At 38.5% G+C, this 12,144-nt stretch overlaps 1 protein-coding gene and 1 pseudogene across 2 annotated transcripts in view; one reads left to right on the forward strand and one right to left on the reverse strand.

Moving 5' to 3' along the window:
• The window catches only part of LOC110031547 (probable RNA helicase SDE3), a 34,718-nt gene that overhangs the window by 13,630 nt on the left and 8,944 nt on the right, over positions 1-12,144 (reverse strand). For both annotated transcript variants that reach the window (XM_020734797.1, XM_020734798.1), the window contains exons 2-4: positions 8,078-8,898; positions 7,826-7,999; positions 6,019-7,476 (exon numbers count right to left, since the gene is read on the reverse strand). In XM_020734797.1, coding sequence (XP_020590456.1) covers positions 6,019-7,476; positions 7,826-7,999; positions 8,078-8,863 — 2,418 coding nt within the window. In that variant the 5' untranslated portion in view covers positions 8,864-8,898. The remainder of the gene's footprint in view (positions 1-6,018; positions 7,477-7,825; positions 8,000-8,077; positions 8,899-12,144) is intronic.
• LOC110031548 lies at positions 3,687-4,271 on the forward strand (annotated as a pseudogene).

A 12,144-nucleotide genomic window follows, 5' to 3' on the forward strand; every position in this document is an offset into this window, starting at 1 on the left:
TAGATTATTGGTAATACTAACACCCTTAAGTCCTATAAATGTGCATTGGTGAAGGTGAATAAAATCATTGAACTCTGAAGTGTTGCAAAATATAATACCACGTGTTAATGTGTCGATTTCAAGAACTATGATAATATCCCATGAAAGGAAGAATGATACAAAGTATATCACATCAAATATAAAAAAAAATAGGAGCTATTGGAACCTATATTAGTGCTGATTCTGAAAGAGCATGGCTAGATTTAAATTCTATCATGTGGGGGCTTATAAATGGCGGTCATTGCATAATATAAAAAAATTCCTAATGCAAAAGAATACAAGAATAACGCAAACATTAACTAAGTTGTCACTAATGGATTGAGATATTGCAAAGTCAAAGTTAACCTTTAAGACTAATGACAAGGATGCACCACACACAAAAGTGCTCAAATGAGATCATTAAGTTAATACATTGGAAAGTCAAATTAGACGTGGGAGAGTACTCAAGTATTGAGCCTAGTTTTATTAACCACCTTAGAAAAGATTTGATCATAATATTTTACTATTGATGGCCACCAACTTGTAAAATATATTGAGCAGTTTAGGCATAGTCTATTTGACAAGCACTCTTCAAGATAATATAAATAAGATTCTAAAAGAAAAATAATGCTCGTAATTTATTAAAGTCAATTGAGGGATGATTTGAACAATCCAAGACAAATGAACAAAAATGATGTAAGGTAAATAACTCGTTTGGCTGAGTTATTGATTTTTTGTGATATTATCCAAATTAAGCGCAACAAATTTTGACATTTGCAGGCAGGTGATTATGTCCAATTTTAAGTTTGGCTTAAGGTCCAACATTTGCATAGTGATGAATTTTATTGCATATTGATGACACATTTCATGTTGTCATCACCGTAGAACCTATAAGCATGTACTAGAATTTTTCAAAATCAACAATTTCATCTTAGTCAACAAAAAAGAAGAAAAAATGTCGGCATATAAGATGTATATCCCATACATCAAATTTTATCTGCAACTAGGGATTTAAAAAAGTCAAACACGAGTGAACCCAAACTAAGCTCGTGTTCGGCTCGTTAAAAAATATCAATATTCGTGATCGGCTCGTTTATATTTCGAATACAAAAAGTGTGTTGTTTGACTCGTTTACTTAGCATCGTTTACTTAGCAAGCCGAACACGAGTTGTTCACGAACAAAGAGTCGTTTTGATAAACCCAGTCAAGCAGTCGTTACATGTTAAAGGTTGGGGTAAGATTTAAACCTTATTATTTATATTAAAACACCATTTAAATAAAATTTAGCATATTTTATTCTATTTTTTTAATTAATAATTTTAATTGATTATAAATCTTTGTAGTCATGTAGTCAATTAAATTTTAAAACATACTACTCATCAATTATAAACACAAATGAACAAATCTTTGTTCATGTTCAGCTCATTCATATATCGAGCGCAAAAATAGTGTTCGCGTTTGGCTTGTTAACATAGCGAACAAATCGAACACGAGCTTATTATCGAGCTGAACACAAGTTTTTCACGAACAACGAGCCGTTTTGACAGCCCTATGTGCAACATAAGAAGATGCAACACAGACTAAATATTTTCCACACTCCAGAGTTTACTCTATGGAAAAAAAAAACTACTCGTCTCATTAAGGAAGTGATGGAAAAACATTGTGAAGTTCAAAAAAAAAATACAAGAGAAGAACCGAACTAGAGACAATTAAAAGAAGAAGAATTAGAAAGCAATGGTTGTACCAGTCACTGAGAAAGAGAGTGAAATGAATATTGATTGCTTCTCAAGATTTTTGGAGAGGAGGCTTTTCAAATATGAAAATGGAGATTGGATTTGTAGAGCATGATTTAAAAGAATTAAAAATAAGAAATCAAGTGAGAGTTGGTGGTTTTGTTGCATAAGAATTCGACAATATAGCATTATTTTAGAGTATATGATGATTTTTTTTTACATTAATAATAGCTAATAGACCATATTTCAGAATTAGCAAGACTTTCCTTTAGCGTGGGCGAATGAACCATATTTAGGAGTTGATTAATTTAACTTTGGTGGCTAACAACTATTTAATGAACCAATAAACTAACCTTTGCAATGTTGGTGGTCAAGCATTGGGTGTTGCCAACACAAAATTCAAGTAATTAGTATTTACTTATGAAAATTCAGCTCTTTTATTTTTTGTGGACACCCATTATTTTATTTGGATGCTCCTATGCTAGATTTATTATGATGAACTTTTGTAACATGCCCAAATCATATGTTTCCCATTGATATAGCATTGTGCATAAAGATTTTCCAATTCCACATTCAAAATTTTGGGAAAAAGATTGGCAAGCATTGGTTCACTACGACCTATGGCGAATCATAAAATCTATAATTTTTCAACGAAAAATGGATTGGGCATCGATGCATAATGATTTGAATAAGGCATTTTCTCCTAGATGTTATTTGAAATTTCTTATTATAGAATTTTGAAGAAAATTTACATAAACTATTCTCTTTACTATTTTTCGGGACAAATAATTATCAGTACTTATAAGTAAATTAACTTCTAATGGTTAATGATATTGTATTTTGATAATATAATTGCTCTAGTGAAACTTTTATATATGGCACTTGTTCAAATTCACACCTCCATTTAATCCATCGAGTTATGAGGTGTGACATTTCACAACCAGAAAATTCTTTTTTAGAAGTTATTAAGAATTGATTTATTTCCTTTCCTGTTATTTCCTAGTTTATATCTTTGCTTTTATCTCTAGATAGTTATTAATAATTGATTAATTGTCATATTGGAAATATAATGTTATGTTTTTCCTCTTTTTACGTCTTTCTTTTTATTTTCGGGTTGTTATTAGGAATTGATTAATTGTAATTTTGAAGAATTGGTGTTGTCTTTTTCCTGTTTTATGTCTTTTCTTTTATCTCTGGATAGTTATGAAGAATTGATTAATTGTATTTTTGGAGATATGTGTTATATTTTTCCTATTCTATGATTCATGTAAGTTGTATTTATAACCTCCTTTCATATCAATGAAGTATTCCGCTAAAATCTCAAAACCTACATGGTATCAGAGATTTGAAACAAACATTAGAATCTTCAACAGAGGAGAAGATCTCCCGCCACCAAAAACTAATTCTCTGTAGGTCCTAACAGCCGGAACTCCTCTCCCTGCAAGTTCTAGCTGCCAGAACCCCTCCATGCAGGAACTAGCCGCCGGAACTCTCTCCCTGTAGGTCTCTAGGACCCGAAACTCCTCTCCTTGCAGGCCCTTGCTTTCAGTTCAGATCTCTTTCCCTTAGGAATTAGCCGTTGAAACTCTCTCCCTGCAGGTCACTTATCATCGGAACTCCTCTCCTTGCAATCCTCTAAAAGCCATAACTCCTCCCTGTAGCCGAAATTTCTTACTGCAGACCCCTCTTATGTCGAAGTTCTCGCTGCAGTTTATCTGCACTACAATCTTTCTCTGTAGTCAGCTACCACCAAGATTTCTTCCTTTCGCAAGAGATCTTCCTCCTGCGGGCCCTATCTCCTGTAAGAAATTCTTCCTACCGATATACTCCCATGAGAATTCATGCTTTGCAATTTACAAGAAGCAAGCAGTTTTTTTGTCACCCGTGAGAACCTCTTCTCTATGGCCTCTCGATCCTAAAGTCCAAACCACCTTAATGATGAAGACAAAGTAAACCGCTCGCAAGTCCATCAACGGCAACGCCCCAAGGAAGCAGCTGACAACCAAGGCGGCTAAGAACTTGGCTCTCGTGACCAGCGGTGTGAAAAAGCCCCATTGTTTCCGTCCCGAAGTAATTGTGCTAAGGGAGATCAGGATGTATCAGAAGAGCACAAAGCTCCTCATTCGAAAGCTTCCCTTCCAGCATTTGGTCCGCCAAATTGCGCAGGATTTCAAGACCGATCTCCAATTCTAGAGTTTTGTCATTGTTGTACTTTAGAAGGCTACAGAGACTTATCTTGTAGATTCTTTTAAAGACATAAATCTTTGTGTCATCCATGCGAAGAGGGTTATTATTATGTCCAAAGATTTTAAGCATACTCGTCGTATCAGTGTCCCCCTTTGCCAGATGCAGGGATCGACTCCTTCCATGTCATAGCGTCTGATCATATCCTTTGTCTTCGTTGGAACTATGGTTGGTTCCTCCACCTCTAAGCATTCGCCCGATACTGTTTTTGATTCCACCGGAGGTTCAACATCTACCTCAATACATCAGCATGTCGGAGGACCTGAACAACACAAATTCCATGTGAAATCGACAAATAAGTCTTGGACCCAATCTTCCACTATTAAAGATCTCGCTACGGCCTCAAAATCCATAATAGTTCAGTTGGGCCCCTACTCGGACCATTCTTAACTCGCCAGACTTTATTCAGAGCCAGGTGAAATAAGCCGCTTGGTTCTCGTCAGTTCTCCTTTAGCCCATCGACCTCTTATGTCCGTAAAGGATAGTTATTCGGGGAGGATGACTTATTTTTTTATCCATTTTCCCATTCTTTTTTCTTAAGAAAAAGACATTGATGATGCCCTCCTCTGTAGTCTTTTTTTTTTCTAGCAGCAGGCCCTCCTCCGGAGCATTTTCCTGTAGATGGCCTTCCTCCGGAGCTTTTTCCTAGAAGACCATACCCCGCAACTCTCCTTACAGGTTATCTACTTCCCTGCAAACTTCCTTGCAGTATTACATGTATCGGCTTTTCTCCTACATACAGAAACTGCAGTTAAAGACAATTGCAGTAAGTTTTACCTCACAAAGTATCATCTTCACCCATTGCTTGATGATTTCAAATTCAAGTTGAACATGATTTGGTGGGAGCGCAGAGCGAGTGAGCGGATATGACAACGGAACATGTCCTTGCAGTCTGGGGCAGTAACAAGGTGAAATTTGGGTTCCTGGGGACTAGAACAATGACTATGTGAGCAGATATGACAACAGAACATGTCTTTGCAGTCTGGGGCAGTAACAAGGTGAAATTTGGGTTCCTGGGGACTAGAACAATGAATATGTGGCAGGGAGGTGGTGCAAGAGGGTAAGGATAGCGGTTGGGTGGCAAGGATGTGGAACGGGTTGACTAGGAAAGTGGCTAGTGGAAAGGGAAGAGTATTCATGGTGGTGAAACCAATATACTCGTGGACGTTAAATGAAAATTATTGCTTACCTTTATGGTGGGTTTGGAAAAGTTTTAACATATATTTTGAAGTATATATTTAAGCAGTGACTCTCACTAACAAAAGTGTAATATAAATAAATAAAAGTAAAAAAAATTATTTTTTTTACTGTATATTTTTTATTACTCAGTCTTTTACTGTATTTTAGTTTAAAATCTTTTAAAAAAAGAATTATTATAATTTAGAAACATTTGTCTACTGAATAATTTATCTCGTACATTCAATTGCTAACTTTCTTTTATAGGTAACCAAGAAGCGTAGTTTGATAGATATTGTGGTTCAATTTAGATGCAAAATTTTAAGTATGGATATATTATTGTAAATTCATGTTTTATGAGATAGAATGGTTCTTTTGTGTTTTGGATTTGATTTGATTATGAAATGAAATTGTTAGATAATTTTTCTCCGTCCGACCGACAGTTCCGGCCTAGTTAATCCAAGCTCCCAAATTGGGTTGTGATACCATGCAACTAATTTCACCCAAGCTTCCTTACAATTTGTCAATCAACCATTGTAAAGTCACAACTTTGCATGCCTTATAAAGAATTATCGTATGTTTTTTATAAAATACCATATGTTTTTTTTTTTTTTTTTTAATCAACGAGCATGATTTTCATGTATCAGCACTTTCTGAAAAGCATAACTATTCAAATTACAATGATATCAGTCAATATCATCACAAAGAACTTTCCATGCAAATGATAATTAAGCAGAATCATCAAAGCAGGTGAGTCTTTATGGCATGCCAATGATAGGCAAAAAAATCATCAAGGAATATGCATGTGCATGAAAAAAAGAATAATGATTCTGAAGAAAAAAAAAACCTTTGCTATTATGTGTGGATTCCCAATTATAATAAGCAAGGATCTAGCCCGAGTGATAGCAACATTAAACCTCCGGGGATTGCTAAGAAAACCCAAGCTGTACACTCTGTCAAACTCATCATGTTTAATGGTTGAACGGACAGTTGATACGATTATTATTTTTTTTTCTTGTCCCTGAAATTGCTCCACACTTCCAACCTTGATATCTCGTATTTCAAGCGACTCTAAGGCATTCTGTAGCTTCAGCACTTGTTGCCTATAAGGAGTTATAACTCCAATATCACCCTCGCTCAGGTCAGGGTTCCTCAACAGTTTTTTGATAATATCCACAGCTTTACTAGCCTCAATCCTATTAAACCATGATGGATTACAACCTTCTCTCTCATCACATCCTTGAATTCCAACAAATAGGACTGGAAATGTCTTGTTTGGAAGGTTAATCCAGTCATAAATAGAAGATTCATCATCATCATCTTTGCAAGCAATCAATTCACCTTTGTAGAAAATTTTTGAGGGTAGTTCCAGAATAGAAGGATGATTACGATAGTTCCGCAGCAACTTTGTAACATAATTCTCATCACCTCCTTCATAATATTCAAACTCAAACAGCCTTTCCAAGTAGGATTTTCCCAAGCCGTGGCTCTCTGCAATTCTTGAATAGACAACAGGACCTAGTTGCATGGGGTCTCCCGCAAGAACAACGACACTATCCTTCTCACATAAGGTTGATATCGGAACCATTGTCTCAGGTTCAGAAGCTTGGCCAGCCTCATCGAGGAAAATGTGAGAGAAGTGGCCGTTGCGAATGCCTTCAGCGTGTAGCAGAAATGAACTCATATAAGTTGATATGATGACCCTGTAACGCAACAAAGCTTTTAGTGGAGGACATTTAAAAGTTGTGCCCTCAAAAAAACAAAAACTAACAAAATCAGATTTGATATCTTCGAGCGGGCGGCTGGTTGCATTTAGCCTAAATATTTCATTTTGTCTCAGCCCAACTGCATTCTGAGCAAGCAGTTTTTCCAAAACATGGTCTGCTGCACTATTTGAAGAAGCACAAACTAGGATTCTCGCTTTTCTCCTTGTGGTATAGAGCTGCAGTATGGCTTCAACCAGTGTCATTGTCTTCCCAGTACCTGGAGGTCCATGGATCACATATGGCGGAAATCCTTTGCAACCAAGAATCATTTCAACGGAATGCATCTGTTCTCTATTAAGTGATGGACTCAAGGGCTGAAAAGGAACTGTGTTGATAACCCTTCTGTTTGCCGACTGAAATGGAAAGAGGATTTCAGGTCCCAAACTCTCTGCAGCTTGAACAGTGTGATATAATCTTCGCATATTCACTCTGTTGTAAGTGAAACTAATAGTATAGAGGTGATCATCCCGATGACACTGATGTAGATTCTTATCAAATCTTAGAAGAATTTCATCAGCTTCGACTTTGTGAATATAACCCTGAATAATGAAAGGTCAATAAAAATATTATAAGGATTGGATGTGCTACATAAATTAACTGTTTTAGCATTAAAATGTTGAGCAATTTACAACATACGATTGTTATGTATTTACATATTGAATGACTTAACTTTGATATATATTTATATAACACCTAAATCTTTAACATCACATCAAAAACACCACTACTATTAACTTCTCTAAAGTAAACCAAACTCCTTTTCATGTATATGTTAAAATGCACTTGTCCCTAAAATTTTACATAAATAAATATCAAATAGGTGTTAGATAAATAAATATATAAAAATTTTTTGGTATATTTAAGTATTCAGAAAATTTTACTGCAAACCTGATAAGGACGAGATCTACTATCTGAAATGTCAGTGGCAAGTTTAACAAAAATAAAATCTCCCTGTACAAGGGATGGCCTTCTCTCAGCCAAACCAGGGACAACAAGGGACAAAAACTGGTTATCCCTCCTCCTCATACTCACCGACTCCATGTCATGAGCTCTCATCTCTTCCTGAATCAAAAAAGTAAAAGGATAAGCATGAAAGAAATAAACTTTGCATCCGTGTAAATCTATTAGAGATCATATTACCCCCAAATGTATTTCTTCAATGTTAACCAAAGAGCTAAAAAATCTGGCATAGTTTGAAGTATTTAACCCTTCCATTATAACATCAGGAATCTGCTTAGCCTCAACCAGTTCACGGATTTCTTTAGGTATGGCATACCCAGGAAGTTTGTATCTACTTGACTGTGTAACAGGCCTATGCGGTCGAGAACCAGCTACAAAATTGTCACACTCAAACAACATTCTACGACGTGGACCTCTGGAATAGGGTTTCTTACAGAACAGAGCTTGTGATACTTCATCATCAGCCAACAAAAAAACAATTCGCTCAATTTTGTCAGAACCCACATCAAAATGCACAGCTGAAGTGTGTAAACCTATTTCTTTAGGTCTGCATGAAAGCCAAATAGTAAGAGTCTGTCTTGGTTGAAGCACCCTATCTTCCAGAGCATCTGAATCCACGAATGCATCAATTTCTCTCTCATCAGCATTAGCAGCCGGTGGCTTCATTAAAGAAAGAAGATATGAATCCTCTGGGCTGGAAGAAAAGATTCGAATACTCCACAATTCAACTGGTTCATCGGTGGTGTTTTTGATACAGATAGAGTCAGAAGATACCTCCCCAATGACAGCAGATTGAGGTTTTCCAGAAATGAAAGGGAAGGGGGTCGAAATCACAACAGGACCTGTCTCAGTTGGATTAAAACTACAAAACGATTTATCATTCTCGAAATCCAAAAAACCAACATCACCCTTGTCGCCAATTTCAGAGTATTCTTCATCCCAACCCCTTTCGATAGTGCTGCTCATAGTAAATCAACCTTTAAGAGAAGTCGGGCATGATACTGCAAAAATCCAAGCAAATTACTTCAATCGCTGGTCTTAGAACTAACATTTTACTATTGGCAGCTGCCATGCCAGAAAACAGAATGGTCAAAATATGAAAGATCATAAAATCTAGTAGAACTACAAGGCCGCAAACCTAGTTCACATGCGAGTATATTCATGAAGTATATATTACATAAGGAAATATCACAAACTCTGCAATAATACCCTGAAACTAGCAAGAATTGGCAAAAATAATTAGAAAATAGCTCAGTTCAGCAGAGAGGAACAATGTCTCAAAAAAAAAAAAGTATCAAAACCATGCCTTACACAACGTAGAAATACAAACTTGATGGAGTGGTTATAAGAAAAAAAGGTGAAAGAAAATGTTGAAGTTAAGCATTAAGCAGCTTAAAAAGTTATGTAAGTTGCGTTTTCAAAACCATTGCGTGGAACATTCATAAGCGACAACAACAACAAGAAGTTTTTATCCCACTAAGTGGGGTTGGCTACATGACTCTTTTTTCTCCATTTTATTCTATTGAGTGTCATAATTTCATTTAATTCTACTAGATAAAGATCATATTTTGTACAATATGTCCAAGTCTTTTTAGGTCTACCTCAGCCTATAACTTAACATAAGTAGAATCTAAAATGTCTACTCTCTTAACCAGATAATAAGATGATCAACATTTCATGTGACAAACCCATCTAAAACGACTCTCTCTAATCTTGTTTGCCACCGGAGCGACACCAACCCTATCATGTACATATTCATTTCACATTTTTTGTCTAAGTGTTATGTCACTCATCCACCTAAGCATTCTCATCTCAACAATAGTTAACTTTGTTTTACGCTTCTCTTTTAAAGGCCAACATTTTGCGCCATATAACATTGCAGGCCTCACCACCATCTTTGTTGGCATCAGTTTTTTCATGTCATTTGTGTCTGGGACGTCGATATTACCTAAGGAGGGCTTCCATGTCGTTAACGTTTCAAATACGGATTAAAAATGTGTGAATTATCATTTTCGTCAAATAAAAAAAAGGAAGAAAGCAGTCTGAATGACCCCGAATAATGAAACGGACCACACCAGTGCGTCCGGAACGTTGATTTTACCTAGAAAATACCTTCATTTTAAAATGATGGCGCGTTTAGGCTAAAATGTGTGGGGCGGCGATTATTAAATTAATAATTATTATTATTATAATTATAATAATATTATTACTATATTTTATTATTTAAAACATCACTTCTCTTCTCTCCCCCAACGGATCGCGACCTACCGCGCCTCCCCCCTTCCGATTCGCGAAAGCCCACGGCACCAGTTTCGCGTCTGAACCCGTCGGCGACTCCTCCTTGCCGGCGAAACTCGGCGCCGACGGCGTCCCTCCTACAGCCGCCGGATCTCCCTTCCCGCCGGCCGAATTTACTCCATTATTCCTTGCGCGAAACCTTCTTCTCCCTCTTCTCCTTCTTCTTCTTCTCCGACAAGGGCTAGAGAGAGGCTCACGAGGAAGCCTTGGAGGTGCTTCTTAGAGTTAAAGCAGTGAAGAGAGATTTTCTTGCCCTCCATTTTCTTCTTCCTCTTCCGCCGAATCTTTTCCTTCTCGCTGTCCTTGTCACTCGTCGGCGTCGCATTTACGCCGGAGAAAATCAACGAGGAGAATGTCGTATTTCAGGCTCTTCTCTGCGCTTCCTTCGCTCCCGGTGCGCACCGTCGACAAGCTAACTCCTCCACCTCACCGTCCTACCCTCCCGACGACCGGATACTTCGCCAGAGCACTTCAACGTCGTCGAGCAGCAAGCTACGTTGTTATTCGAGGAGGTGCAAGGGTCTTCCACCTCGCATGAAAAGCTTCCGTCGGCATCCTCGTGGGTTCCCCTCCTTCGCCGTCGTCGAGCGACCCATTTTTGAAGGTATATTTTGGTTATATTTTCATATATCAAAATTCATTATTTTTTTTGTATTTTGCATACCTCATTTGCTCCTATCTTCATTCGTTGCGAGGTACCCTGATGCACGGATCGAACGTTGGCGAGCTTGGAGCAAACAAAGAGAACGCATCCGCAACCTTCACGATGGTGAGATCCCCTAAACTTCTAGCTAGCTCTAGGTTTAGTGGTGTCTAGGCGTGTGGGTTCGATCGCCCACACGGGGTACGTACGTCAATGTGGGTCAGCGCGACAACGTGCCTGCGTGATGGATCATTGGTTTTCCTAGAGCTAACATTTAGGTTAGGACTTCCTGTGCATGACCAAACACCCTCGGTAGAGCCAAGTGTCTTCCCTTTTGTTGTGAGTTTTAGCACAAGTCATGATAGATCGGAATTCCTCACTCCCCTTGCTTTGAGTTCCCCAATTTTACTTGGAGAAACTGGGAGGTCGGACTTGGCAAAGCAAGAGAAGCTTTGTAATTGTCTCGCTTTGCAAAGTTTGGAGTTCACGAAATGAGAAAAGCTTTGTAGTTAGTCCATTTCGTGACGTCGTGGAGAGTTTCCCCCTCGGAGATCCGGGGAGAAACTCTCCACATTTCCTCACTAGAGCAAGAGACTGCGATGTTGCATATCCAAGAATTTAAACATTAGGTTTCCCTGGTGAGGTCATTAGTACGAGACTGGTTTGTTATTTGCATGTTGGTTTGTTGCATATTGCATTTTTGCTTGGCGCATGTAGCATTTCACTTCGCTTCCACCGGTCACCCCGACCCGGTGAGCATTTCACTTCGCTCTGATTGGCAATCCCGGCCCGGTGAGCATCTTACTTCGCTCTGGCCTACTACCCCGGCCCGGCGAACATTTCGCTTCGCTCCACCGGCAGCCCCGGTCCGGTGAGCGTATCACTTTTGGTTCGACCGGCCACCACGATTCGGTCAACCGATCACTTGTATGTTTGTTTGCTTTTGCATTATATCGCATACTCGTCTGCTTGTATGTTGCATCTTGTATGTGTTAGCTTGCATGATCGTTATCATTTTTTTGTGTTGCATTTTTTCGGGTCACTATCTTACCGGCATACCATCTTTCTGGGTTACCGTCACGGCATGCCCACCTTCGATATCCTCTTTTCGAGTTGTTGCGGCACGGCATGCTTACCTTCGGGTCACTGAGTTACCGGCATACCCTCTTTTCGGGTCGTCGTCGTCATGGCATGCCCACCTTCGAGTCACTGCATTACCGGCATACTTTCTTTTCGGGCCTCTGCCGCTACGGCATGCCAACCTTCGGGCCCCTGTCGCTACGGCAAGCCCCACCTCCCGACACGG

The sequence above is a fragment of the Phalaenopsis equestris genome, unplaced genomic scaffold, assembly GCF_001263595.1.
Source record: "Phalaenopsis equestris unplaced genomic scaffold, ASM126359v1 Scaffold000840, whole genome shotgun sequence".
Taxonomy (NCBI): Eukaryota; Viridiplantae; Streptophyta; class Magnoliopsida; order Asparagales; family Orchidaceae; genus Phalaenopsis; species Phalaenopsis equestris.